This window comes from Misgurnus anguillicaudatus, unplaced genomic scaffold (assembly GCF_027580225.2).
Source record: "Misgurnus anguillicaudatus unplaced genomic scaffold, ASM2758022v2 HiC_scaffold_31, whole genome shotgun sequence".
NCBI classification, from domain to species: domain Eukaryota; kingdom Metazoa; phylum Chordata; class Actinopteri; order Cypriniformes; family Cobitidae; genus Misgurnus; species Misgurnus anguillicaudatus.
This window is the reverse complement of record NW_027395281.1, coordinates 5,425,909-5,453,823: the sequence shown is the minus strand read 5'-3', so window position 1 is coordinate 5,453,823 and position 27,915 is coordinate 5,425,909. Positions and strand designations below refer to the sequence as shown.

Sequence of the window (27,915 nt, the reverse complement as noted above, 5' to 3'; positions counted from 1 at the left end):
CTTTCAAATAAACAAGTAAAGCTTTTAATAAGATACGACTGGACACAAAGAAAGCAACAAATATAAGTAAAGCATTGATAAAAGCATACATTTGTAAAACAAAACAAAGCAATAATTTGATCCCTGCTGAAAAAAAAAACAATAAAACCATTACAGAAAATTCTAATGGAACCATTAGCTTTTACCATTAAAACCACTACACTGTAGTGAATTTTGAGCCATATTCCATTAAACCCAATAAAACTCTGGTATTGTTTTTCAGCAGGGATATGAGGATGTACATACATCAATTAACACTTAAAATCAATTCAGGCCAGAAGTGTCTCCATCCAAATCATTTTATTAAAAAAGTGTCTCAGTATAACAGTAAACCAGTCTAAACAGCATCTAAAAATTAATATTTCATATGTAACACACAGACTTAACAATATGTAAAATATCTCTAGGGTTCCTATGAAGCAGCAGTTATGAAACATGCAACGCAACTCATCTGTGCTCGCTGCCTGTAAATATGACACGCAATGATTTCCTATGATGTCCGTCAAAGAAAGTCCATCCACTTTTTTTGTACAAATATACCAGACCTAACAGCTCTTGTGAAACTATACTGTGTGCGCGTGTTTTGGAGTGTGTATGTCAGTTTGAGTCGTCGAGTTGTCCGCTCTTTTGGTTAGAATTGTCACACAAACGGTCCATAATGCTTTGCAGGCTGGGCTGCACGATTCCTAGCAGAGGTCTTTGGGAAGGGTTGCCGTTCCAGCACGCTTCCATGAGCTGCCAGCATTCCTCATCAAATGTCGGCAAACGCTCCGGCCGTGAACCTGAAACACACATTTTTTTAGCACAGGTAAAGTATATAAATAAGTGAAATACTTTCTTATATGGAAGTCAGGAAGATTTCTGACCTTTCTTGACATTGGTCCACAGTTGATCTTTACTGGCACATCTCTCAAAGGCTTCTGGGAGTTTGACAGACCCAGTACAGAGATACCAGAAGAGAATCCCAAACGCATACACGTCCACTGAATTATCATACTTTCCTGAAAACACACACACGCTCTTGTGTTATTTCATCGTTGTGTTTGTGTGAGTCATTGTACAGGAAACATGCGTGTGTGAGAGACCTGTGAAGAGCTCTGGTGCCATGTGTATGGGCGTTCCCACTATACTGCCTGACATCATCGCCTCTGGCTTACAGAAACCCAAATCTGTGATCTTGGCCCGATTCTGTCTGTCCAACTATAGACACAAACACACAGAAGAGTCGTTAGAGAAACTTTACGTTGATGAGATGGAGATAAAGAGGCGATCGATGACGGTTCTTCACCAGAACGTTCTTGAGTTTGATGTCACGATGGAGGAGACCCTGACCGTGCAGAAACCGAATCCCTTCCACCACATCCAGAGCGATCAGTAACCTCTCCTTCAGAGACAGACCCGCCTGAAAGACACGGACGATTATCAGACTCCTTCTGATCTCAGATACTGCGGCGGTATATTTAGTTATTATTGTACCTTCAGTCCGGTGTAGAGATCTCGGTGTAACCGCTCCATAATCAACAGAACTGCCGTACTGGAGCCGTCACCATACGAGTGATCGATGACCGACCCGTGAAGATTCACTAACCGCTCGTGTTTAGGAAGAGACCTGAGAGATAAAGTCATGACACGTCACAGCTCAGAGAGTATCTATCCCAGAATGCACTGTTATAGGTTTAATAAGCGATTGTTTAGGTGTAGGGTATCTATGAATGATATTTGTAGTGCACATCTGTAGTTCCCTCACTAGGGGGCAGCAGTGATGATGTTACCTTGTGTAATGAAACTCCAGCGCGAGGTCGTTCCAGTGTTTGTCATCCGGTGGCACCACAGATTTAAGTGCACACGGGTGATGTCCACCCCAGTTATCACACAGATACACAACACCATACTGACCACGACCCAACTCACGACCCAACTTGGGCTTTCCTACAAAACCACAGAGAAAAAAAGAGAGAGAAAAAAAGAGAGACAGAGAGCGAGAGAATGAATCAGAGCTTATTGTCAGGTTATGAAATGAGTGGTTTGTTAATATGAAAGGAAAAGTGTTTCTGAGAAAAGCGTTTGGGTGTGATGTGATGTGTAAGTGTGGTGTGGTTTTTTACAGTCGAGTCTTAACGTCTGACTAAACTAGTGTTAGAAATGAAGAAAAGATAATGATGTGTTTCAATGTATAACTTACAGTCTAAGTGTGCTTTGATTTATTTACTGTTGCTTACTAGATTACTGATACCACTTAAAGGTGCAGTGTGTAACTTTTAGAAGGATCTCTAGACAGAAATGCAAAATAATATACAAAACTATATTATCAGGGGTGTATAAAGACCTTTTTATATTGAACTGTTATGTGTTTATTATCTTAGAATGAGATATTTTTATTTACATACACTGAGGGTCTCCTTACATGGAAGTCGCCATTTTGTGCCGCCATGTTTCTACAGAAGCCCTTAACAGACAAACTTTTTTTACTTATTTGTCTTCGATGATAACATGTTTGTCCTGTGGCGGCTACCGTAGCTTCTCTATGCGTTTCCCTGAATGGTGGACTGAGCGCTGGGTGCAATTCGCAACCTCACCACTAGATGTCACTAAAATTTACACACTGCACCTTAAATTTTTCTTTTTTTGAATGGAAACCCAGCTTGTGTTTGTTATTTAAAGTATTTTGTGTTGAACTGTTGTTGTTATTATGATTGTGTGTGTGTTTGTTTGTGGTACCATTCAGGACAATATCTCTGAGCGATCGGCTCTCCAGTGAAAGACGGGCGAGTCGTGGGGCGTGATCCTTCCTCACTCGCAACCAGAGATCTTCAGTACGCTCCAAACGTCCGGTGTGACCCTCCTCCAGCTAAACACACACAATCGCAATGAAATACACAATAATGAGATGTGAAATGTGGATAAAGCTGTTTGTGTGATTGTGTATAAATGCAGGGTTCCCACATCTTAGTTAACTTTAAATTCAAGGACCTTTCAAGGACTTTCCAGGTCCAATACCCTCAAATTCAAGGACTAAATGTGGGGACACATTTCAAGTGAGATCAAGGTTACATTGTGTAACCTTTTAAGAGGGAACTCGCGCTGCGTCATTGTGGTGACACTTTGGGGACGCCTCCAGGGGTAAGTGCGTCTGAATGTGTATATCAAATTTAACCAATGGTGATACTTAACAACAAAGACAGGGTGACGTGGGAGTCAGGAAGTATATCGCTATCTAAAATATTGTCAATGACGGCGTTACAGGAATGCAGGAAGTATGAAAAAGGGAGACGCAGCGTCTCGTTCCCTTCTCAGGGAACAACAGTTACATACGTAACCCGCGACGCTTTCATGTGTCAAACACAACTATGCAAAAAAGCATTTTGGTATAAATCAAGATTCACATAAAGAAGATATAAACATTTAAAGTGAACAGTTTAGCACGTGTGATTAAAAAGTCTAGAATTTTTATGATATTATCCTACACTACACAGGGAATAATATGGATTTTTTTTCCAGAAAACGTCTTACATAAAATAGATTCAAGAACTTTCAATGACCTGTATCTATGTATGGATATTTTTTAAAAACTTCCCAGTAGGGCTGTCATGGTTATGAAATTTTTATTGATGGTTTATTGCCTAATAAAATGTGTCTATTAAGACGATTAATTGTCTGTTTTATTGCTTTGACATTTAATTCTCATACATTTTTCTTTGTTTATGAAATCATTTTCACACATTGTTGGGATTTAAATTAAATCTTTTGCAAGGTTTACCTGGCAGTAAATATTACTACAAATAACACATATTTAAAAGTAATCTGATAATGTCTCTTTTACACATGCACTGCAGCTCCCCCTTGTGTTTTTTAGAGAGATGTGCAATCATTGCGGTGATCTGAAATCTTCGCGATGAGGTCAAACTATTGCGATGAGACGATTATTTAATCATTGTGACAGCCCTACTTCCCAGGGCCACAAACTTTCAAGGATTTCAAGGACCTGTGGGAACTCTGTATATATATATGTGTGTGTGTGTGTGTGTGTGTGTGTGTGTGTGTGTGTGTTACCTGTCTAAGTGAAGCAGCGAATGCTTCATGTGAGCTGTTGAGTCGCGTCCTGAACTGTGAGCAGATACTCTTGGCCAGTTTAGGAGCGCTGAGACTCTCTATAGCATCCTGAGCGACTTTACGCTTCCATTCTGGAGTTATAGACGGAGGATTGACCCAAGTTATCCTGTGAATGATCTACACACAGACAAACAAACAGATTTGATCCACAGACTCTTCAATGACTGACACAGCTCAGGTGCATTGTGGGTATTTGTGATTGTACCTGTTTGATCTGCTCCCAGAACAGCCACGTGACCGAGGAACCCGAACGAAACGTCACCTCGACGTTATACGCAGCGTTCAGAATCTGACACAAGACACACACAGTGTTACTAACAGTCATGACTGGAGACTGACGTGTGTTGTGTTGTGTGTGTTGTGTACCTGTTTAAGATGGTTAGATGTGACGTTATGAACACATGACTCAGTGGTGGATTTCTCCAGACTGGCCAGACATCTCTCCAGCGTTCCCACAAAGCTTTCTCTCAGGTAATCCACTGAACTGGTGAGTTTATTGGCCACGGCTTGATTGAGTCGGTTCACGATCAGATCCTGAATCTGATTTATACAAACTTTGATGTCTTTAGAGCTCACAGGATCTCCGTTAGATGTCATGATGATATCTACAAACATACAGATGAAAGCAGACCTCAGCTCTCTTACTAAAGCCTAGTGAGATATCAACCTAGATAACACTTTAACACGTGTCAATACCTGTTAATCATTTAACACTTCAGTCTACATTATGTGTGTGTGTGTGTATTTAACAACATTAACTTTCAATGAGACTTAAACCAAACTCTGCACGCATGAAAGCAACCTGACCCAGATTATACAAAGAGAAAAAATATAACAGGATACAGCCGACATCAACAGACCGAGAGAAATACAAAGTGACAGACCGAGAAACAGAGCGAGAAAAAGAGAGAGAGAGAGAGAGAGAGTTATTTCACTCTTTTACTTTTGTTTGTGTTCACATTGAGTCTCATCAACTGTGAATTGCTGTAGTTGTTTTTACACTAACAGGGCAATAATGATTTACTGTAGATAACACACACACACACACACACACACACAAACGCACACACGCGTCAATGGATTTCCCCTTTAATTCAGTCACGTTTGAGATCAGTGCAGAAGCAGACACACGCAGTATTTGCAGAAGTGGGAAGTGCAGCATTCTGTGTTTTTTTAAGGTTGTGCGTGTCAAGACTACACATAAATAACATCACACACAACACACTAATGCCACAACTCAACACACTATATAAAACAATGAAGGTTTGAGTGTAGGTGTACACAAACACACACACACACACACCCTATGATGACATCATCACAAAACCTTTAAAAAGCTGCAGGTGCTTGACACGTGTGATGACGTAACACACATTCTTTAACCTCTGACCTTGAAACTCCAGATTAGCGGCGTCCTCCAGCAGCTGCTCCTTCATACTGGCGAGCGTCTCCACGATCATCTCCTTCATCTCTTCTTGTTTTTTGTTGGCGATGGCCATGAGAGAGGAGAAGAGCTCGCCTTCTTTCTCACGCGTGTACTCCAGACGGCGTGGTGTGATCTGAAGATCTCGCTGCATGTCAAACGCCTGATCACAAACACAGATTACATTAGAAAATGAACAGATTTGATTGGTCGATACAGTGATGGATGTGAATAGTTGTCACCTGGTTAATGAAGAGGTCCAGACTGTGACAGTGAACACTGTTGAGCCGGTTAGCAGCGTCCGCCTGTTGGTTCTGCAGCACTTGTCTTGTGAACGGCACCAGCACACGGTGAAGACGCTCTAAACTCTCTCCCAGAATGCTTTGCATCTTGCCGGCTCCTCCGGGCGTCTGCGCAGGAGCTCCGCAGGCGCAGTTACCCGCCGAACTACTGATGAGATCCAGAGACACCAGCTGATTATAGAGCGCGCTCCGATCCGTCTCTCCGGAGCGGGACGGTTCCGGGGTTTCGGGTTCCGCCGGGCCGCTCGGGATTCGTATGAAGCAAACCGGGAACGAAAGAGTCTCACGAACTTTCTGCAGGTCGTTCACCTGCTCCGAGCTCAAGGTGTCTTTATTGACGGCGTAGAGGATTATGGGAAGGATGCCGTGTTTACAATCCTCTAAAACCTCCTCGATGGGCTGAACGTTACGACAGGGAGGAACCATGATCTTCACATCCTAAACACACAGAAGACATCATGAACATCACGCATTATAAACTCTACATACTGCATGTGTTCAGAAGCAGTGCTTATACATCTCAGGACTCTAGGGGGCGCTACAGTTTAATTTACATTATAGACCCTCTATGAGTACTCAACATCTAAAGCAGCAATACAAACAGACAGAGCGAGAGAGAGATATTAAGAGTAAGCGAATGAGAGAGAGAGAGAGTGGGCGAGCGAGTGAGTAAGAGAAAAAGATAAAATGAGATAGAGCGAACTTGAGAGATAGGGTGAGAGAGATAGAGCGAGATAGAGTGTGAGTGAGTGAGTGAGAGAGTGAGCGAGAGAGAGAGAGAGAGCAAGCGAACAAGAGATATAGACAAAATGAGATAGAGAGTTAGCAAGATAGAGACAGTGGGCGAGCGAGTGAGCTAGATAAATAGATCAAATGAGATAGAGCGAGCGAGATAGACAAAATGAGATAAGAGTGAGAGAGAGAAATAGGGCAAGAGATAAAATGAGATAGCGAGAGAGAGCAAGTGAGCGAGGTAGAGAGAGTGGGCGAGCGAGTGAGCGAGAGAAAAAGATTAAATGAGCGAACGTGAGAGATAGGGCGAGAGAGAGAGAGAGAGCAGGCGAACAAGAGAGATAGTCAAAATGAGATAGGGTGAGAGAGATAAAATGAGATAGCGAGAGAGAGCAAGTGAGCGAGGTAGAGAGAGTGGGCGAGCGAGTGAGCGAGAGAAAAAGATTAAATGAGCGAACGTGAGAGATAGGGCGAGAGAGAGAGAGAGAGAGAGAGAGCAGGCGAACAAGAGAGATAGTCAAAATGAGATAGGGTGAGAGAGATAAAATGAGATAGCGAGAGAGAGCGAGCAAGATAAAATGAGAGAGTGAGAGAGCAAGTGAACGAGATAGAGCGAGCGAGATAGACAAAATGAGATAGAGTGAGAGAGACAAATAGGGCAAGAGATAAAATGAGATAGCGAGAGAGAGCAAGTGAGCGAGGTAGAGAAATAGATCAAATGAGATAGAGAGTGAGCGAGCAAGACAGAGCAAGCGAGAGAGAGAGAGAGAGAGAGAGAGAGAGAGAGTGAGTGAGCGAATGAGTGAGAGATAGACAAAATGAGATAGAGTGAGTGAGAGAGAGAGATAGGGCGAGCGAGATAAAATGAGATAGCGAGAGAGAGAGCAAGTGAGCGAGATAGAGAGTGGGTGAGCAAGATATAGCGAGAGTTAGTGAGTGAACGAGTGAGCGAGAGAGAGAGAGAAAGTGAGAGAGAGAGCGAGCACTATCAGAGTAAGACAATAGGGTCAGTCAGTGCCGTCTCTCATACACAAGAGTAAAAGAAAGCTGAAGTCTCTCTGGAACAAAGATGGCCTACAAACACAGCTGCTTATAAACACAACGTCTGATTTCTGAGTTTGTCTGAGTCGCAAGCGGATCAGACCTGAACTCAACAAAGATCTGATTCAACAACATCAAATATACATACTCCGTTTTTAGCAAAAACACAAACCATTAACGTGTGTGTGTGTGTGTGTGTGTGTGTGTGTGTGTGTGTGTGTGTGTGTGTGTGCTTGGCATTCAGAGAATCTGATCTCAGGTCAGTAAGTGAACGCAGAGGTTTGAGGTGTTATTATCATCTCAGTACTAAAGTGTGTGCCGTCCAAAAACAGACCGACTTCATTTGACAGCAGATGTGATTGTAACACACGTGTGTGATAGTAAACATTAACACACGAGCAGTTAAACATGAATGTGTGCGATGACTGAAAGAAACACACAACTGAGTCTGAGATGAGTCAAATATTTAAAGGGATGTTCACCCAAAAAAAGAAAACATTTCATCACCCTCATGTTGAGTTTCTGTGTCCTGCTGAAAGATATTTTTAACTACTTTAATAACCAAGCAGATTTGGGGCACCATTCACTTACATTGTATTATTTTCTCCTGCTATGGAAGTCAATGGTGCCCCAGACTTGCTTGCTTACAAACATTCATTTTTTTTAAATCTTCATTTGTGTTCAGCAGAACAAAGACATTCATACAGGTTTGAAACAACTTAAGGTAGAGCTGCATGATATTGAAGGGAAACTGAGATATGTGCTAACAAACATCTGGGTTGAGATTAAATCTGATCTGAGAATAAAACTCTGTGTTGTTGATCTGACTTTAATTTAAAGTGACATTGTGAAAACAGATTCAGACTCACTGCTGGTACTTTAATCTACCGGACGAACGACAGGAAGACAAAAATAAACAAACTAATGAAATCAAGAAACTCCGTGACCAAATCCACAAAGTATTTACAGGAGTTTCCCGGGACACAGTTTTCCCATCGCCATGGAGACACACCTCACCATAGCAACACTAGAGCCGTTTTTTTCTCATGTGGTCATGTGAACAGCACCAGACCCGAGAACAGTTACATAAACATCAGAGAATGAGAAGAGAGGAGATAAATGCTGGGAGAACTACATTTCCCACGAGTCTCTCTGTTTCTGACCTGCAACAGCGGATGATGTAGTGTGATCTCCAGCTCGGCCAATCGCTGCGCGGGATCTTCACACTCCTGGATCTCCAGGTCTTCGCGCGGTACAGTCTCCCAACGCCCGCAGTGAGCCGCCAGCTGATGCACCAGCTCATATTGACCCGGTAACGCAAGACTCAGACGGGTCTGTCGGCCGTGCGTAAAACACAACTTCCTTCTCCTGCAGGCTCCGCCCTCTTCTCCGCACGCCCCACCTGCCTCAGGTCCGAGTGGGAGGAGCTTCTCGCCCAACAGACAGTTTAGGAGTCGGTATCGGGCTGCGCAGTCCTGACCCAGGATCAGAATATAAGGGGTGCTGCTGACAACATTCTGTAGATATTCTTCATCGTGGCGTGGCAATGAGATACAGCTGAGCTGACCTGAGACACAGAGAGAAGATGAAACACAATTACACTTAAACTAACATCAAGTTACATTCATCCACAAAATACTTCTTAGATATTTCAAAAATGTGATCAACACAAACAAGATTCACATAATAAAGGACAATTTGTGTGCGTTTGTGTTCTCCAGTGTGGATCCGTGTGTCCTGAGGCCTGCATCTCATGACCCATCTCTGTGCCGGACCAAACACACACAAACACAAAGAGCCGCCAGTCATCCGGGTTATTATTAGGAAGTGGTCATAATCCTGAGTACTGAATGCTGCTGAGTCACTCTGTTATACAACACACACGCTGGATTCAATCCCATAATCCACAATGATAATCAATATAATCCATCAGACTACATGCTTGAAATCAGCGGTGACCTCTGACCTGTCATTAGTCTTCCTGAAGGGATATCAGATCACCTCTCAGCACGCAGACACACAGCTCATAGTGTAATAGATTTAAATGATTTAACTCAGAACTGGCGGCCGATCTCACCGCTTACACTCGACTAAAACTATATTAGCAGCAATGTTTTCCATGACATTTAATCATTTTATTATGTGGAAAACTGCATTATAACATTCCAAAAATGTACACAGGAACGTCGGGCAGAGCAGGTCTGGATTTGCTCTTTATCACAGAAATGTTTTTAACTGAATGTTTTTCCACAACAACAGCAAACATGACCAAAACAAGATTAGACAGGTCTGAGATCAGTTAGTTCACTAAAGAATCATACACATACATGACAGAAATGACGCAGGGTAAATAAATCCATCATGTATATAATTATGAGAAATCCTAACTGAGATCAGAGGTCAAAGTCAAAGGTCATGAGAGTCAGGATCAAAGATGTCATGATGTCGTGAGAGTTCTGCAGGAGACAGAACAAGATGTTTATCAACATCAACATGACGAATAAACTGGGATTGCGATATGAAATATATACGATGATTTTAAGTTTTAAGAAATTGCATCTTCATGGAAAATAAAAAGCTGTTTTAATTTGTGTCGTGCATTTCTTGTAACGCTCTGGGATGGCATATAACACAGTACATATAGTGTATAGTTACATGTATCGTATGTTTGCTATATATCATCGATGCTGCCCTAATCAGTACAGTAATAATTATCACGGTAAAAACACACAACACATAGTTAACTGAGAGTTCACAGCTTTGATTTGAGTTCTTCTGTGGCTCTGTAAAATGATTTCATTCAGAAAGGAAACTTGCGTCATCCTAACAAGCAAAACTCCTTTCTGACAGGAAAGATTATAACCACACCTACACAAACACACACAAACACACACATAATACAGTACAGTACACACACCTGCACAAACACGTTTGATTCTCACATAAGTGAAACATCAAACAATCTTCTTCACATCTCATCAAACTCAAAATCAAATTCTGATCACTTTGTCCTTTAATTTTGGGGTGAAATATGAAGATTCACTCCTGCAGCAGATCATCCATTAAACCAGACAGGATTAAGAGTGAAACTGAATTCACTCTGGACTGAATGTGAACGCTGTGATCAAGACATTTCATGATTTTTTCTGTGTCATTCGTTTTCGTTTTTTGTGTCCCTAGCACGACTTTTTTTTCCGTGTCATGTTATGTTTTGTTTTTTCCTATTTTTAAATCATTATCGCTTTGGTTTGATTTGGGGTTAGGATGTCTTTTTTGTATTGGTTTACATTCTACATGTTTTTCTTCCAATTTTTAAACTATTTTCGCTTGGGGTTTGGGTTAGGATGTCTGAAAGGTAAAAGAATGTCGTTTTAACCCCAACCCCAAGCGACAGTGGTAAAAAAAATGACACAAAAAAGAAAGTAAAACTATTTATAGAAATTTGAGCTGAGTGACATGAAAAACAGGAGAAAATCGTGTCCATAAACACAAATAAATAAATAAAATATTTCGTAAAGTTTTCATCATCCAACCCAATCTTAATCTTATTGGGTTGGATGAAAACTTCATCTAAACACTTCAGTATGATAACACACTGATGTCCATGTAAACATAATGATTGTGTGTTGTTATAGCTGAATGTGAGTCTGTTGTGTGTTTAATGATCAATAAGCTTCTTAATTCTGCACCAAATCCTGATTCTCTTTATGCTGTTAACACAAAATCTCCTGCAGAAACGACAACAAACTCACTGACCCTCTCACAACAACACAACCCAACCCAACCCAACACAACACAACACAACACCACAACACAGCACAATAATCATCAAAGCAACACATGTTCAGATCACAACACACACACTCATAAATACCTGACAACAACACATAGACTTTGATCAGTAGAAAACAACACACAAACACACATCTGATATCACAGAGATGACGTCAGCACTCAGCGGATCACTGAAGTCTTATTGGATCAGAACCAGACTCACCTAACTCAACAGGAGAATAAGGAGCAGATCCAGTACAGATGTTACTGTGGTTCTGTCGGATCTCTCTGAAGAAGGAGGTGGTCTCTTTCAGGTTCTTCTTCAGCTGGATGTTATGTTTGTTGTAGTGGCTGAAGGCTCGTGTCAGGTCTCGGACCAGTGGACCGGATCTCTGCGGGTTCTCCATCCTGATTCTGCAGCAGAACCCGGACCGACCCAAGATGTGTGTGTCTATCGCATATCCATACAAATTACACAACTACAGCTCCAATAAACAAATAAAACTTGAATGGCCCGAATCACAGATAACTGGACCGAACCACGACAACACAACAACACATGTATGTGTGTGTGTGTGTGTGTGCGCGCGCGCGCGTTTGTGTGTGTCAGTGCATCAACACAAACACACACAAACAACAGTCTCACATTAAGCAGCGAGATATCAAAACCCGAATAATCCACAAACTAAAGTTTTGATCAATAACACACAGACACAAACACAGACTGACACACAGACACTCGGTCGGACCGGAGGCCGAACCGGGTTCACTTCTTCAGGTTCGTCGGGTTTATCCACACAGACGAGCGCCGATCATCTGTCCGAATAAGGAGTAGATCTGATAATCCTGCTGTCGGGTTCGGTTCCGTTATGAATGTTTCAGATTTCAGACCAAATTCGTGGAAATCGCTCCGCCAGTCGTTGCTGCTCCTCGTCCATTTGGCAGGAGGGATGAGCGGTGGGCGGGGCTTGATGCGCGACTGATGAATGCTGGGAAATGCAGTCGTGCCACACGATATAAAACTTTTACAAAACACAAAAATATAGTTTTTACTAATTAGGGAAAAGTAGATGTATGTAAGATATATATAGTTAATAATATATATAACCACGAATGAGATTTAATACTAATATTTGGGCAAAAAACATAAACACTGTTTTTTAAGGGGGTGGCCCTTACGGTTGACCCATACGCAAAAAAATACATTTCTCTGGCTAAAAATATATTTAAAATAAATGCTAAATACATTTTGTAAAAAGTAAACATCAACTGAATATATTTTTGAATTTGGAAATATTTTTAGTTTTAACCTTCATACATGAGAATATATTTAAAAATGTATTTTAAGGACAAACAAATACATTTCTAATTGTACAACCCATACAGCAAAATCTCTATATATATTAAATATACGCTAAATACAAGTTAATTTTTGAGGTTAAAAATATATTTAATTGAAACCTTTTCAAACTTCTTGTGATGGTTTCCTGGACAAGGATTAGTTTAAGCCAGAACTAGGCCTTAGTTCACTTAGATAATTTAACTAGTTTTAAAACATGCCTTATTAAAACCATCACTTGTGTGCGTTCTGAGGCAAAATAAAGAGCACTGATGTATTTTAAGATATGTCAATGCAAGTTGTTTTCAGTTTGGACAGCTCTTATATTTATTTTAGTCTAGGACTAGTTTTAGGACTAGTTTAATCCCTGTCTCTGTTATGTTTACAGGTATGCAAGATAAAAGTTTTCTTCCAAAGCGACGTGAATATATGTCTTTGGTCTGAAATATATGGAGGGCTAAATATACTTATAAAATGTATTTATTTTAAAATATATGTCAAAATATTCAAAAAAATATCTGTGAAAAATATTTGTTGTAAACATTTAAGCAAAATATATTTTTTGCCGTATGGGGATATTTAAATTATACAAATGTTTTTAAGACTTTTCTTTTAAATAAATCTCTCGAAACATCTCTCATAAAGCTAAACCGTGTAGAGTTTCCTCATGTAGTGGCGCCATCCAGTGGACATCGTGTAAACAGCACAAACAACTGTTGATGTTAACTGAATATTGATTATTATTTTTTATTTTATTGTTAATTATTTAGGCAATTAAATCAATACCAATTATCATAAGCTTCAGAATTTCCCGTTTTGAAAAATCTAAAATCTTTCAAACATTCACGTGCAAGGTCCACAGTGTTTATTTTGTATGTGTAGTGTTTGCTGCTTACACAAAACGTCAAATGTTCACATTATGAGTCGACTTGAATAAAACTGCCTCTGCTCAATGTAAATTCATGTAAATATTTATGCCATAAAAACATTTGGGCGGGACTTACAGCTCTGTCGGCACGCCCACACACTGACGTCACTTTCTGCCCCACTCACAGTCGCTCCAGATCCGCGCTTCATTCACTCACCTGCACGCGCGCAGTAGACATGTAAACACATCTTCATTTTCATCATCATCATCATCACCATCATCATCATCATCATCAGTGGGTCATGGAGACTGACTGGTCCGGTCGGGTTCTAGAGGATACGGGTGAGCTGTCTGCGGGTGTTGTGCACGTGAAGCGGCAGGCGGTGAAGAGACACTATCACAAACACAACCTGAAACACAGATATGAGTTCCTCGAGACTCTCGGTAAAGGGACATACGGACGAGTGACGAAAGCGATGGACCGAACCGGCAGAACGGTGAGCTAACAATAAATCTGTTAATAAAATCATTCATAAACACTTCAATGAATTCATCACGAATGAAATATCTGTATTGTTTTTCTGTTGATGACATTTACAGTTCTCTCAGATTGATTTATATTTACATGAAACTACTGTAAAAGCATTGCTGTATTTCTACAGGATTGACATTGTTATTAAATTGTTGCGCTTACTGTAAAAAAACTTGTTGCACTTAAATTTAATTGTAGAATTTAAAGTCAACATCTAATTTAGTTATTTTAACTTTATTTTATTTTTGTTATTATTATTGTTGTTGTTTTTATACTTTATACAAATACTGCATGTTACTGCAAAAATATTTACAGTAGCTGAATTAACAGAGCTTATGCAGAGTAATGAGAGAAAAATAAAACAAATAAATAATAATAATAGTAAATAAAATAAAAGTGTTCCTGTATAACTTAGCTGGTAGAGTATTGTGTTAGCAGCACAAAAGGTCATGGGTTTGAATCCAGGGAACACACATACTAATCAGATATATACCTTATAATGCACTGTACGTCGATTTGAATAAAAGCGTCTCTCAGATGCATACATTTAATGAAAATAAATTATAATAATAATAATAATAAAAGGCCAAAATGATTGCGTCACATGGAAAGACAAAAGACCAAAAATCTTTACAGACTGGGACTCCTGCTTTGTTCTTATCATGTAGTTTGTAAAGCAAACGTTCGTATGAAGGTGTCATTAACTTGACCCATCCGTGTTTTAGGAGATTTCTAGTGTTTTAAAATGACTCAAGGGTCACTGAGACCCCCATCATAATCACTGTCTCACAATAGACACAACCTTGCTGATAACAGTATTGTTGTTCGAAGCCATTTGCTCAAAATATTTAAAGTTTGGTGCTGTAAAGACTGAATTATTGGACGATCTATTTTCAGCTTTATTTTGATAATTTATAGCAACTATACTCACTAGTCAAGAAAGATTAAATACATTTGTACATTTAAGTTGATTAAACCTAAAAATATAAGTGCAACAAGGATTTTATCACAGTGAAGATCATTCTCATAAAACCTGTAATGAAAGGTCTATAATGAATTATTTTCCAGTCTTTTATGCAAAAAAATCTGTTGAATTTCAGGGCGTGTAAGATATATAATTGATTCGATTGATCTCCAGCAGAATTCTGTGTAATGTCATTTGATATGTAGTGTGTGTCTTGTTTGTGTGACCTTTTGTATGACAATGTTAACATTATGAGTAATGATACACACACACACACACAGAGTTGTGTCTATACAAGCACTTTCCTTTAAAGCTTAAGCAAACATAAAACAGGTTCTGCGTTACCGCCCTGCCTTTAGAAAGCACCTTTAAATAGCCAGCGGGTCAATTTAACTTCTGAATGTAAGACGCAGTCACTCGCACGCACATTTCTATGATTATACTCCACAATATTCTCTATTAAACGCGTACACGTCAATGCAATAAGAAGAAATTATTATTGTGTTGTATTGTATTATGACATTGAAGTGAGTTGTGTATGTGTTTGAGAGATGAGTGTTTATGATATGAGAGTATAGAGGTCAGGTTAGTTAGGGTTGACCCATCAGGTGAGCGTGGGTTTGTGTTACTTGTGTGGATGTGAAACACAAGATTCAGATGGAGAACAACCGATCCCTTGTGTCTATAACACAAAGAGTTTGTTAGGAAAGAGAAAGTCAATGTTCAATAATCTCACCTGAACTGATCAGACGAAGATCAGACTCGAGGTTCATTCAGGGGTTTTAGTTGTCAGGTGAATAAAATAAGATTTGTTCTTTAAATTGAAAAGCTACAGTTTTTAAAACAATATTATGCAGGAAAAAGGTGAAAGTTTTGATTTATTTAGCACAAGTTTTATTGATGTATTGAAACACGAAAAAGGCCCTGAAAGTCTTCTCTAGAGGGCAAATATACAAAAGGTCTTTTTTGGACTTGTTCTGGGAAGATGAGATCTGATGGGAATGTTGGGTGGGTGGTGTTCAGGTAAGGGTAACATTCCTGTCTGAAATTCCAGAATTCCACCTTGAGGTCATCACAGCTAAAACTGAGATGTTTTGACCCAACATGTCTATATCTGTGAAATTCCAGTTTATAGGACAAATATTATTTGTTATCATCATCTTGTCCTGCTGAGGTCATATATGAGTTTTCTTACTCGGCTGGCATGTGTTAGAAATATTTGTTAGAAATGGGTTAGGAAAAATAAACTTGATTCAAGACATACATACAATACCGGTCAAAAGAGTTGAAACATCTGAATGAAATGTTAACTATGATCTTAAAGATCATTTAATCTGAAGGTTTATGGTTGAAATTACTTTTGTAGACAAAAATATTTTGCTGTGCCAAACAGATTAATTTCTGTTATTAGAAACTACAATTTTATTTTAAAATATTGTTTTTGAAATTAGATTGAATATTGAAGGAAAAGCAGCCAATAAGAGCCCAGATTAAATGTGAAGTCCTTTTAATATTCTTTAAGATTCATCTGAAGGTGAAGCTTCTTGATAAAATGACACAAGTATGGTTTTGCAATTTCTTCAGATGATAAAATATAACAGTTTTGGATTTATTTTGAATGCTTTAAGTCCATAATTCCCAGTGGTACATTTGTGTTATACTATAGTTTGGATGAGTTTATTATCATTATAACTTTTGACCAGTAGTGTATATTCTAATCAAAATTAAGTCTTAAAAATACACAACACATATCGCAGTGTCATCACATGATCGTAGTACGACCACATTATTATGTAAATGAACTGGTTTGTGTTTGTGGTTTAATATTTTCCATTCGAGTTGGTTAATGTTTATGAATCATTTCCAGAGAAACAATAACGACCTTGAGAAATGATTTCCTCTATCAAAACTCTTGACACAAAGAAACCTCAGACAGGGATTTTCCTTCAGGATTTTTAGAGATTTCTGTTTCCTCAGTTTCCTCATTGTGAAGCATTGCTCCGTGTGAGTCAGATTTAACGTAGAAAGTTTAATCTTATTCTTTACAGTAAAGAGAAAGTGAATGTTTGCTATTGAATGACAGAAATGAGATCATCTAAAAACATCTCTCTTGAGGAAAGACACGCTTCATTCGTCTGATAACACACCGATCCGGCTATTTCTAGATGTTTAGACAATTTGAGTCAATTTCCCGATAACTGAGAGACTATAGAAACATTAGTGCGGTATTTCCCCTCAATCTGTCACTGTTTCCTCTTCATACAACAACAATATAAACACCAGGAACAGGTTTGTTGGGTGTAGATTACATTCCCATCATACACTTTTCACAACATCATCTCCTGTGACATCGGTCGGGATGATAAAGAGGAGATTTGTGACGGCATTTATTGGTGTGAAATTCCTCTTCGGGTCTAAACGAGTCCAGGTCTGTTTGTTCATCTGTCGTTTTATTTCTGACCCTTCACAGACCCGTCTGGCACAAACACACAAATACACTCCGGAATCTCAAACATCTCGGCCTGACGACACACAAACAATTGATATTCGCATACAGACACACAATAGAGTCTGATTATAAAGACACAAAGGTGATATGCAAACTCATCCTTGCAAATGCAAAGCGTCTCACACGAGGACACATTTCCATTGCTTTGTGTTTCATTGACATCATCCCTATTCCAACGGACTGTAAACAAGTTCGACACAATCGCCGTGAGACGATCACGAGGTCTTGAATTCTCTGTCGCACCCAATTGACGTTGTGTTTCTTTTCTTCACAAACATTTACTACAGTCATCTCACTTTACACTTAAATATACGGTTACGTGTTACATTTTTGTGTGACAATGCCAAGTTAGCTCAGTTTTACTATAACGACAATAACTCTACTAATCAACGATTGAGATTTTGCATTACAAAAATGATCCTTACTATGAACAACATACAATCGTCCCAATGTCTTATATTTCTTTATTAATTTCTCGTTTGTTTGTATTTCAGGTGGCCATCAAATCCATCCGAAAGGAAAAGATCAAAGACGAGCAGGATTTAATTCACATTCGTCGTGAGATTGAGATCATGTCGTCACTCGGTCATCCGCACATCATCACCATATATGAAGGTTTGTGATTATGCGATACTTTAACGTGTTTGTGTAGAGAGAAAGTGTTGTGACATCCCGTAACCAGATAGCTGTGATTATTCACGCTATGTAACGGCTTCTTCTCTGTCACGCCAATCTCTTTGTTCACATTATGTAAGACTCCCCCCAAAAAACACATTTAGTCTGCTTCACTGCACCTCATTCAACAACTCAACGAATCTCCTCTTCCCAAAAAACATCAATAGGCTGCTACCTCTTTCACAATTGTATTTCTTTTAAAAGTTAGTCTAGACGGAATAATTTTATTACATGAATCATTTTATGACACGTACACATGTATTAATGTTAACTTGTGTGTCTTTCAGTGTTTGAGAATAAAGATAAGATAGTGATTGTGATGGAGTACGCAAGTAAAGGAGATCTGTACGACTACATCAGTGAGAAGCAACAAATCTCTGAGACTGAAGCCAGACATTTATTCAGACAGATCGTTTCTGCTGTTCAATACTGTCACAGGGTAAGAACACAAACACACAAAACAATAAAAGTGGCCACAAAATAATCCTCCACATGTAATGATTATAATGTCACATTCTTTCAACAACTAAGGTCAGCGAGTCAAATATTAGTCAAGCATCATGTATTTCTTAGTAATTCTTTTAAGCGACCCATAAATCTCTTGTGCCCTGAGGAGAACCCAGAGAAACGAGCCACAACATATCTGTGATGCACTAGAAATACTAAATAACAGATTGAATAACACACAATACACCTGACATGACTGAACACTAGCTGCGTTATTTTCTAAATGTCGACAAAAAAACGTTTGCGGTATTTTCTAAATGTCGACAAAAACGTTTGCGTTATTTTCTAAATGTCGACAAAAAACTTTTGCGTTATTTTCTAAATGTCGACCAAAAACGATTGCGTTATTTTCTAAATGTCAACAAAAAACATTTACGTTATTTTCTTAATGTCGACAAAAAACTTTTGCGTTATTTTCTAAATGTCTACAAAAAACGTATGCATTATTTTCTAAATGTCGACAAAAAACGTTTGCCTTTTTTTCTAAATGTCGACAAAAAACGTTTGCCTTTTTTTCCAAATGTCGACAAAAACGTTTTACAAAATTACGACTTTCCATTAACCAATGTTATGCAACTAAATGTAATTTTGTTAGGGTTAGGGTTTGTCTAGCGATAAGTCATTCCAAAAACCATGCCGACGGGTGTGCACATGACACTAAAATACCTCGATTTTCTTGTGACGGCATATGAACTTAACCACTCCTCCTCTGTCACCAAACATACCGTGCCATATTTTTAAAAATGATCATGTGACTTTAACACATGTCAGGTGACTTGTAAACCTGTTTCCATTGCAGTTTTGCGATATATTCCTTTTTTTCCCAAATTCCCCGAAAAAGCACCTCACACAAGCGTAAAACCTTTTTTTGCAATATATGGGCGTTTAAGCAAAATTGGCCGCATTTTTTATTCACTACTTCAATTTGCGCAATTTTTATAATAATTTAAAAAAATTATTAATTGAAGGGTAATGGAAACGCAGCTCATGTCAGATAGACGCTTGAGTTTCAGACATCACTGGCTCTTTATAATGCATACACACCAAGGCAAACAACATTTTCACATAACAAGTCCTCACACAATGTTTTAAAACATCTGTAAGACTGAAAACAAACACACCCTGATATAAAAAAGTATGTAAGCTTTGAGTTAAACCTGATGTACGTTACACCCATGAAGAAATTATTGCGAGACCTTTAAGAGTAAACTCAACTGTCTGCTGTTGGTGTTTTTGGCTTGCGGTGTTAAATGAGGCGAGGCGAGACCTCCGACGTATTTTGCCCTCCTACAGAACAACACAATCCTGCATACCACACATTCCACACACAGCTCGCCCATTCTGTTCTGACCCCGAACGCTCCATGTCCTTATTTAGAGATCATACAAAGATAAAAGAGGGTAAAGGTTAACCTCGTTTTACCTTCCACAGGTCACGACACTGAACTTGCTTAGGAAAACTAAAATTATTTCGCTGACGTAGAAATCTTTATCTGCTAGGTGGTTTCCAGACGTTTCTTGTCGTAATAATGAAAGTGTTGCATCATAGACTATAACAAAAATGCCATGAGTGTGTCTATAATCCCACTATCTGTGCTGTTTTTGTTTAACAGAACGGGATCGTTCATCGTGACCTGAAGTTGGAAAACATCTTGTTAGACGGCGACGGAAATATCAAAGTGAGTTCTGTAGAGATTCTCAAAGTCATTGAGCTTCAGTAAACATAAGCGAAACTCATTTCTGTAAAACCAGTTCTTGAAGAAAGTTACACAGACTCCCTCTCAACACTTTATTGCTCTTACTTCTGTTTTCTCTGGGATTATTAAGCAATAAACCCTAAAATAAGCATGCGTGCCTGACAGAAAGACAGATAACAGTGTTACTTGTCTTTTGTTATATAAGAGATCAACAGGTACTTTGTTACTGACTGAACTGACTTTCTTTCTTCAGATTGCTGACTTTGGGCTGTCTAATCTGTATCAAGATGATAAATTCCTGCAGACGTACTGCGGTAGTCCTCTATACGCTTCTCCAGAGATTGTGAACGGGAGACCGTACAGAGGTCCAGAGGTGGACTGCTGGTCTCTGGGGGTTTTGCTTTACACATTGGTGCATGGAGCGATGCCTTTCGATGGACATGACTACAAGAACTTAGTCCACCAGATTAGCACCGGAGACTACCGCAAACCAACTAAACCTTCCGGTATGTTTGACCGCTTCAAAGATCAACAACATATTTAATATAAAACTGTTTTACTTTGTTTGTCAAAGGGGCAAAGTATCTCTAAAGTTATTTTATTAAGACACCACCCTTTTTACAATACTGTAACAGACAGTGCTTATCTGTTCCTATCATATCATAAACTAAATTGCTTGCTTGCCATAGCAGTGAAAACTATTGCACATGTTGATCCCCATCACTAATCCTCACTTCCCCTCCACAGATGCATGTGGTTTGATCCGCTGGATGTTGATGGTGAACCCAGAACGCAGAGCTACGTTAGAGGAGATCGCTGGACACTGGTGGCTCAACTGGGGCTATCAGCACCCCCTACTGGCTCAGAACGAATGCGCAGCTCGCCAAGGACCGGATCGCTTGGCCGCAGCGTCTCAAACGGGTGGCCCGACCCGCATCGCAGACTGGTTGCGTCGCACCTCTCGTCCTCTTCTACAGAGCGGCTCGAAGATGCGCTGTCTGTTGCGGTCGAGTGGAGCAACCGGAGGAGAGCCGGTTCAACGTCAACGCTCCATACGCAGGTCGCGTAAAGAAAACAACGTCTCTCAGACAATGCAAGACAGCTCCACTCCTCGACCCCACAAAGGCATTTTGAAAAAGCGGGGCAGTCTGAGACAGAAACCACCCGTTGATGCCCAGACTACACCGTTGGAGGAGAAAAGCCCGAATACTTTTACTTCCAGTGCCGCTGAGCCGCCTGTGCTACCTCCACCCCCTAAAGGCATTTTGAAGAAGCCGCCCGAAAGCAAGTCGGACTATTATTCCTCTTCCCCGGAGAGCAGCGACTCCACCCAGACACGCCTGTGCCCGTCATCCATGGGACATCGCAAGGGTATCCTCAAACGCCATGGGAAGTTTTCCAGCGGCCTACAAGAATTTGGATCGCTGGACCAGCTCGCGTCTACTTTACCCGCCGGAGGAAACCGATCCCGGCCCAGCGGAGCAATCAGCGAGGACAGCATCCTCTCATCCGAGTCCTTCGACAGACTCGATCTACCCGATCGCGAGATTCCGGTCACCCCGATGGATCGTCCATCAGGGGGCAGTCGGATGCGAGGATGCGTGTCAGTGGATAATCTACTGGACAGGTCTGCCCTACGGCAGGGACGCTGGGAAATGGACACGGCTTGTTACCGCGCGGGAGTCACCGATAGTGCGTTTTCAATTGCTGAATGTCAGAACGTAACTCAGACTTACAAAGAAGTCTTTGTCAAGGCGTAGCGTACTTTAGAGACGATGCAACCTTTACGTTGTGCTTGGAAAGTGCACTTGGCAGTATGGGATTTTTGGAGCCGTTGAGGAATTTCTTCATGGAGTAATGATTGTGGCTAGCAAAGAAATGATTTTAGGCCAGGTAGAAACAGAGCATCGCTGAGGACAACAAGTCCTGTGAGGTCTGCTCAGGAGGTGTAAGACAAAAGCTTTTATAGTGTAGGTTTTGAAAATATTGTTTAAGGTGTCGGCTTACTGTATGAAAAAGATGCCAAAGAATTACTGGAAAGAAGTTCAGAACACTATGTGAATAAAGTTCACCTGTTTGTTTTAAAGACTAATTGCTGCGAACTTTCCACAACTGTGCACAACAAATATAGTTTCAAACCTGCAGAAGAAGAAAAGCAGGTCGCACAACAAGAACAGAATGCACAGAAGAATGTTGTCACAGTGGTTTACAAGAAGGCTTTTGAAGATCAGATGTTTATAACACTATTAACTTCTCAGAACTGACAAGTGCTATAAATACAATCAACTATTATCTGCTTCTCAGTTCATGATGTCCAGACGTGAGTTTCGATAGGAGCAATAAGAGTCTTTTTATTGTTTTCAGGAGCACACATTCAAGTAAAAGTGTAAATAATCCTGTATTTGGAAGTATTAAACGGATCTGTTGACATTTTGGTGGTTGTTTTTAGTTTCATCTGGACATTTTGAATTCATGTCAACTCATTACACGGCATTCATTCACAAACACAAAATTGTGTTATTCCTCTTTAAGTGTCATGGTGTTGTGGGTTTAACTGTGATATGTGTGAGCCACTCAGGTGTATTTGATCAGTTTGTGTTTGAGTTTCTGCATGTTTATGAATCAGTGAAGCAAATAAACTGCAGATAAAGTGACTTGATTCTTGTGTTTACATCATTTATCACATCTGCTGTTGTGCTATAATACTCTAATGCTGCATCCTAGTTTACATAATATTCATACTCTATAAGTCCACCACAGATCATAAGTGCAAGATTTTAAAGTGTACAAGTAGGCATTTTTCTGAACAAATATTACCCACAATCCCCTGCGGTGCAGACTCGTAGGTGTAGGTGTGCACTTTGCTATTTCCAGAAATATTACTTCTAGTATGCAGTATTAGCGTCACACCCTAGGGTGCATTCTAGAGATGCACAAATACAAAATTCTGACTTTGATGTAGATAGTTTGGTGGTTATGTTAAAGGTGCCAAAGAATGCATTGTAATAATCTGTTAAATTGTACTCTGATATCTACACAGAAGGTTTGTGTCTTTATTAAGTGCAAAAATGATCCAGAGTCAGTTTTTCATGTCCATTTACAACCCTAGGATTTGCCTTTAGAATGAAATGGTCTATTATTACCTTATTTGAAAGGGTCATGAATAATAATGTTGAGCTCTGCTCTGATTGGCTGTTTCTCCTTCAGTAGCTCTGTGTGTGTGTAAACAGATCTTATGTTTGAGTCTGTATCAGATTTTGAGGAATAATCAATTGTTTGGAGATTGTTAATCAGTCCTTCCAGAAAAATGCAGAGTTTTTTTGTGATTGTTGGGGCAAAAATCCTCGATTTTGCGGCACGTTTTCTTAAAAAATGCGATGGAATATGCGGGATATTTATGCAATTTATGCGATGGAATTGCGGGAATTTACGAAAATTGCAGAACTTGCAAAAACTGCAATGATGTTCACATCACATAATCACGTCACTTCATAACGTTCCCATGGCAATAGAGGACACGGCTGCGCTTTTGGGAAGTAAATGCAACATTTTTCAACTTTCTGCTAATATATATGTGACTTTTTGCTACGAAAATGCGGAGATTATGAAATCATGCAAGCCCTGCATATTTTGTGCTCGGAAATATGTAATTAATGCGGCGAAAGTGCGTCGTATTTGGAAAAAATGCAGCCCTGCATAAATATGTGGACTTTGGCTGATTATGCAATATATCGCGCGATCGCACAATCACGTTTTTTCTGGAGGGACTGGTTAATGGATGTTTCTGAGTGGTAAGTTTGTGTTTTTTTCAGTATGGACCTGCAAAACGTAACTGTAACGTCAATAGTAGAACTTCAATCTAAACGTTAGCTTATAGCATTAACTAGCATATAGCATTAATTAGCATATAACATTAATTAGCATATAGCATTAACTAACATAAAGCATTAACTAGCATATAGCAATAACTAGCATATAATGCTAACTCAGCAGTCACAGCTTTGTTTTTAGCATTGTAACAACATTGTACTTAATTTAATGTTGGGGCGTACATCACGACTGTGACGTCACAGTTAATGTTATGTTGTGATTGGTCTGTTTTCCAGCGGTCTTTTGCATGCACAAGATTTACATAAGAAGGAGGAAACAACCGTGTTTGAGACTTATATTATGTCATTACCATCTACACAACTCTTATTATTCATCTATGTCTACAGTAAATACAGTTTAACATTCTATGGCACCTTTAACTTTTACATTTTCTGAATCCTATTCATTCATATAATAACTATTAATACTGAGCATTAAATTAGTGATGTTTTTTTTACATTTTCTATGCAAAGTCATTGCTTTTTCCTTTTGATTGACCGTATATATTGGCCATGACTATCGGCTGTTTTTAATAGTGTGAAAAATTGCTTTTATTAACCGATACTGATTATTGGTCGATATATTGGTGCATCTGTAGTGCATTCATATATTTTTTGAGATTAAAATATAATGAGGGAAGACACTGTGTGTAGTGTCAGGAAATGTATTTAACACCAAAATCGAAAGAAAATTATATTTTATAAAAATGCAATGTAAATATTTAGTGGTGAAATATAACCTGCATAAACAAGCCCAAAAAATAATCATCCACATCTATAGTTTTTTATTTGTACATACTTTATATTTAATATTGGTTCTCTCTATCAGTAACATTCATGTCAAAGAGAAATTTAGTAAATTAATCACAAAATCTGTAATGCTATCCTCACTGCAGAAACCAAAGGTCAAAGGTCATACAGTCAGTCAGATATACAGCAGTGTTATAGTTTAACAGGACAAAGGTCTGATAGCAACACAAATATTTGCTTTAGCGCCAAACATCTGCTATATCATAAATGACCATTCAAACATGAGAAGAAACTAACAACAACTTCAAACAACACATTCATCAAAACAGTGCAAGAATGATTTCATTCAATGGATCGAAATGAATGAATATGACTGTGCACCTGTCACTGTTTGATGTGCTGAATGTTGACAGATGTACTGATGAGTTCAGGTGAATCTGTCACAGGTGACCGGCACAGAGTCACATCGATCAACTCCTCCAACGCTGAATAACACTCGTAGAGAGACACCTGAATCAGACACAAATGATCAGAGAGCTTAAAGCTTCATCTACTCTCTTACTTTAATAAAACATGACTTTTAGCAACTAATCATCACCTCATCCACGTCTAGCATGTTCCTCAGGATCTTCAGGAGAGCATCTGTGGTTATCGTCTCTGTCAGGTCTTTCAGTCTGATAACAGCTGCCGTCACACATGAGCAAGCCATTGTAGATGGAGTGAAGATTGAGAACTTCAGCTCTGAAAAAACAAACACATCACTAATGCAGGACATTTTTAAGTTTATTTGCTATTATTAAACTGTGTGACATCACATACAGTATAGATTATATGGGCCATATGTCCAGCAGCTCAGGTTTCAACTGGGTTATTTTCTCTTCCACAGCTGTTTATTGTCCTACAAGGTCTCAAGTATCAACTGATGAAGCACAGACGCTCAACTTCAGGTCTGATGCTTCAGGACAGTGAGATACTGTAATTCTGACACCCTGCGCTTCATTATATGTGACTGTAAGCTTATGGCTTATACGGTTAAACAAAGCCTGGGATTGACAGAATCAATAGACTCTGCTGACATCCGCAACAATCCGCTCACATCCCACTGTCAGTACACATGAATGACGCTTTAAAATCACACCGCACGTCCTAACTGTAAAGGTCAAAGTTCATGTGTATTTTAAGATGGTGATGTACCTGTGGCGGTCAGTGCGATGTAAGAGTGCACGTGTCGGCGTACGACTCCTGGGTTCTCCAGGTTGAATGGAAGGCCCTGCAGTAACAGCTCCAGAAAGTCAGAGGGCAGCACTGAGGCCAGATCCCAGTTCAGTCTCGACACCACCAACACTTCCCACTGCTACACTAACACACAGAGACATACAGGTCAGATTGTGCTCCTGAAACACAGAAGATGATTCATGAATGTCTTATAAACGGATATGACCAGTATTTCTGGGATGGTCACGGCGTGGTCCGTGTAGATGCAGAGCTTGGAGGCGCTCAGAGGAACCGATTCCCGGAGTTTGGAGGCCAGGAACATGCAGACGGATCCCAGCAGCTGTAGATTGTGTTTGTATACAGGATACTGAGACATGTACCGGTCCAAATAATGAACGGCCAGAGGAAAGACCTCCTCCTCACACTTCTGATCCTCACACACCTGACAAGAAACATCATCATCTTTTTACAAACATGTGATTTCAATCTGTAGATTAGATAGTGTTGCAAAATTCCAGGGATTTTCTAGGCTGGAAACTTTCCAAGGGAATTAATGGGAATAAACTGGGAAATTGAATTTTTAAACTTATGTTTGTATATGATATAGTTTATATAAATGTATCTACAGTAAATTACCAAAGAATTCCCGTAATTCCCGCTAAGTTTCCAATTTGGAATATATACAAAATTCCCCAGATTTAGTTTCCATGGAAATTTACAGAATTTTATCCCCCCTTGCAACCCTAGGATTAGATCTGTATGATTTAAATTGAATTAGATGTGATTGATCATAAGATGGTTTTAGCTGGTCTCAGCTGGTTTTGCTGGTCTAGCTGTGTTTTGGTCACTTTTTAAGATGGTCTGGCTGGACTTAGCTGGTCAGGCTGGAAGACTATCTGATCCACCAGCTTTGCCAGGCTGGGAGGACTATCTTAAACCACCTACCAACTTATGCTGGTCTTAGCTGGATTTTTCAGTAGGGACCAGTTGAGATGAGTATGATTAATCTAGTTTTGAATTATTAGATATGATCTGAATCCTCAAATCCACATTAGAACCGTGTCGGTGTGAATGATCTGATTCAGATTCGATCTCTTCTTCTTACCTGCAGCATCCACCCCGTTAACATGCGGCGCATGTACGGCTGGACGTCGGTCTGCTCGGTGCCGGGTTCGGGCCTGGATTTGATGTTCGGTCTCTCCGAACTCAGCAGGTTCTGTTGGACGCGCGAGTCTTGGGTCAGAACCGCGTCTCTAAACGCCCGAACCGGTCTGGACATCAACTGGGAGCTGGAGTCCATTTCAACAGTTTCATGACACATTAACTCCATTATTTATACTGTAAGATTCGCCTGACAGACTTTCACTTAATCACTTAATTTAAACTTTAAAATGAGTCACGCGCGAGTCAAATTCTAAAATGAGTACACGACACTTCTAACATTATATTATTTAAAATTTTACAGATATTTATACGTAAAAGACAGAGTTTTAATCCGTCTACTGAGGTTTCAAGAGTGAGCGAGCGGCGGCAGCGCGCCGGTAGTCGTATAGCTCGTGACGTAACATTC

General features: G+C 39.7%; 3 protein-coding genes across 4 annotated transcripts; 1 reads left to right on the top strand and 2 right to left on the bottom strand.

Annotated features, from left to right (window-relative positions):
• Positions 1-322: 322 nt before the first annotated feature.
• dstyk (dual serine/threonine and tyrosine protein kinase) lies at positions 323-13,985 on the bottom strand. Its single transcript, XM_073865467.1, has 15 exons — positions 13,846-13,985; positions 11,645-12,443; positions 8,811-9,214; positions 5,815-6,312; positions 5,540-5,735; positions 4,516-4,754; positions 4,355-4,438; positions 4,090-4,266; positions 2,758-2,887; positions 1,812-1,968; positions 1,516-1,648; positions 1,328-1,441; positions 1,125-1,239; positions 906-1,040; positions 323-821 (listed from the first exon to the last, which is right to left on the bottom strand). Exons 2-15 carry the CDS (start codon positions 11,826-11,828, stop codon positions 637-639), a joined length of 2,751 nt encoding a protein of 916 aa, XP_073721568.1. The 5' UTR covers positions 11,829-12,443; positions 13,846-13,985; the 3' UTR covers positions 323-636.
• Positions 9,087-27,915, bottom strand: ccnd3 (cyclin D3). Of its 2 annotated transcripts, XM_055217389.2 has the most exons (6): positions 27,451-27,915; positions 26,572-26,787; positions 26,325-26,484; positions 25,729-25,871; positions 25,512-25,640; positions 9,087-9,214 (listed from the first exon to the last, which is right to left on the bottom strand). In XM_055217389.2, exons 1-5 carry the CDS (start codon positions 27,673-27,675, stop codon positions 25,515-25,517), a joined length of 870 nt encoding a protein of 289 aa, XP_055073364.2. In that variant the 5' UTR covers positions 27,676-27,915; the 3' UTR covers positions 9,087-9,214; positions 25,512-25,514. The 2 variants fall into 2 exon arrangements, with proteins under 2 accessions (XP_055073364.2, XP_055073363.2); XM_055217388.2 differs by lacking the exon at positions 9,087-9,214 and having other exon boundaries at positions 25,151-25,640.
• Positions 13,931-23,170, top strand: LOC141363026 (NUAK family SNF1-like kinase 2). The gene is made up of 6 exons (XM_073865468.1): positions 13,931-14,125; positions 18,128-18,248; positions 18,596-18,747; positions 20,428-20,493; positions 20,765-21,017; positions 21,259-23,170. Exons 1-6 carry the CDS (start codon positions 13,931-13,933, stop codon positions 22,269-22,271), a joined length of 1,800 nt encoding a protein of 599 aa, XP_073721569.1. The 3' UTR covers positions 22,272-23,170.

What these genes read in the sequence shown, in the direction of transcription:
- ccnd3 (XM_055217389.2), bottom strand. Translation starts at nt 27,675, where the DNA reads ATGGAGTTAATGTGTCATGAAACTGTTGAAATGGACTCCAGCTCCCAG. An exon ending in TAACGGGGTGGATGCTGCAG is followed by an intron (nt 26,788 to 27,450) that starts GTAAGAAGAAGA and finishes GTTTCTTGTCAG; the next exon opens with GTGTGTGAGGATCAGAAGTG. An exon ending in TGACCATCCCAGAAATACTG is followed by an intron (nt 26,485 to 26,571) that starts GTCATATCCGTT and finishes GTGTTAGTGTAG; the next exon opens with CAGTGGGAAGTGTTGGTGGT.
- LOC141363026 (XM_073865468.1), top strand. Translation starts at nt 13,931, where the DNA reads ATGGAGACTGACTGGTCCGGTCGGGTTCTAGAGGATACGGGTGAGCTG. An exon ending in TGGACCGAACCGGCAGAACG is followed by an intron (nt 14,126 to 18,127) that starts GTGAGCTAACAA and finishes TTTGTATTTCAG; the next exon opens with GTGGCCATCAAATCCATCCG. An exon ending in CATCATCACCATATATGAAG is followed by an intron (nt 18,249 to 18,595) that starts GTTTGTGATTAT and finishes TGTGTCTTTCAG; the next exon opens with TGTTTGAGAATAAAGATAAG.
- dstyk (XM_073865467.1), bottom strand. Translation starts at nt 11,828, where the DNA reads ATGGAGAACCCGCAGAGATCCGGTCCACTGGTCCGAGACCTGACACGA. An exon ending in TACATCATCCGCTGTTGCAG is followed by an intron (nt 6,313 to 8,810) that starts GTCAGAAACAGA and finishes CTGTGTGTTTAG; the next exon opens with GATGTGAAGATCATGGTTCC. An exon ending in CTGGAGTTTCATTACACAAG is followed by an intron (nt 1,649 to 1,811) that starts GTAACATCATCA and finishes TTTATCTCTCAG; the next exon opens with GTCTCTTCCTAAACACGAGC.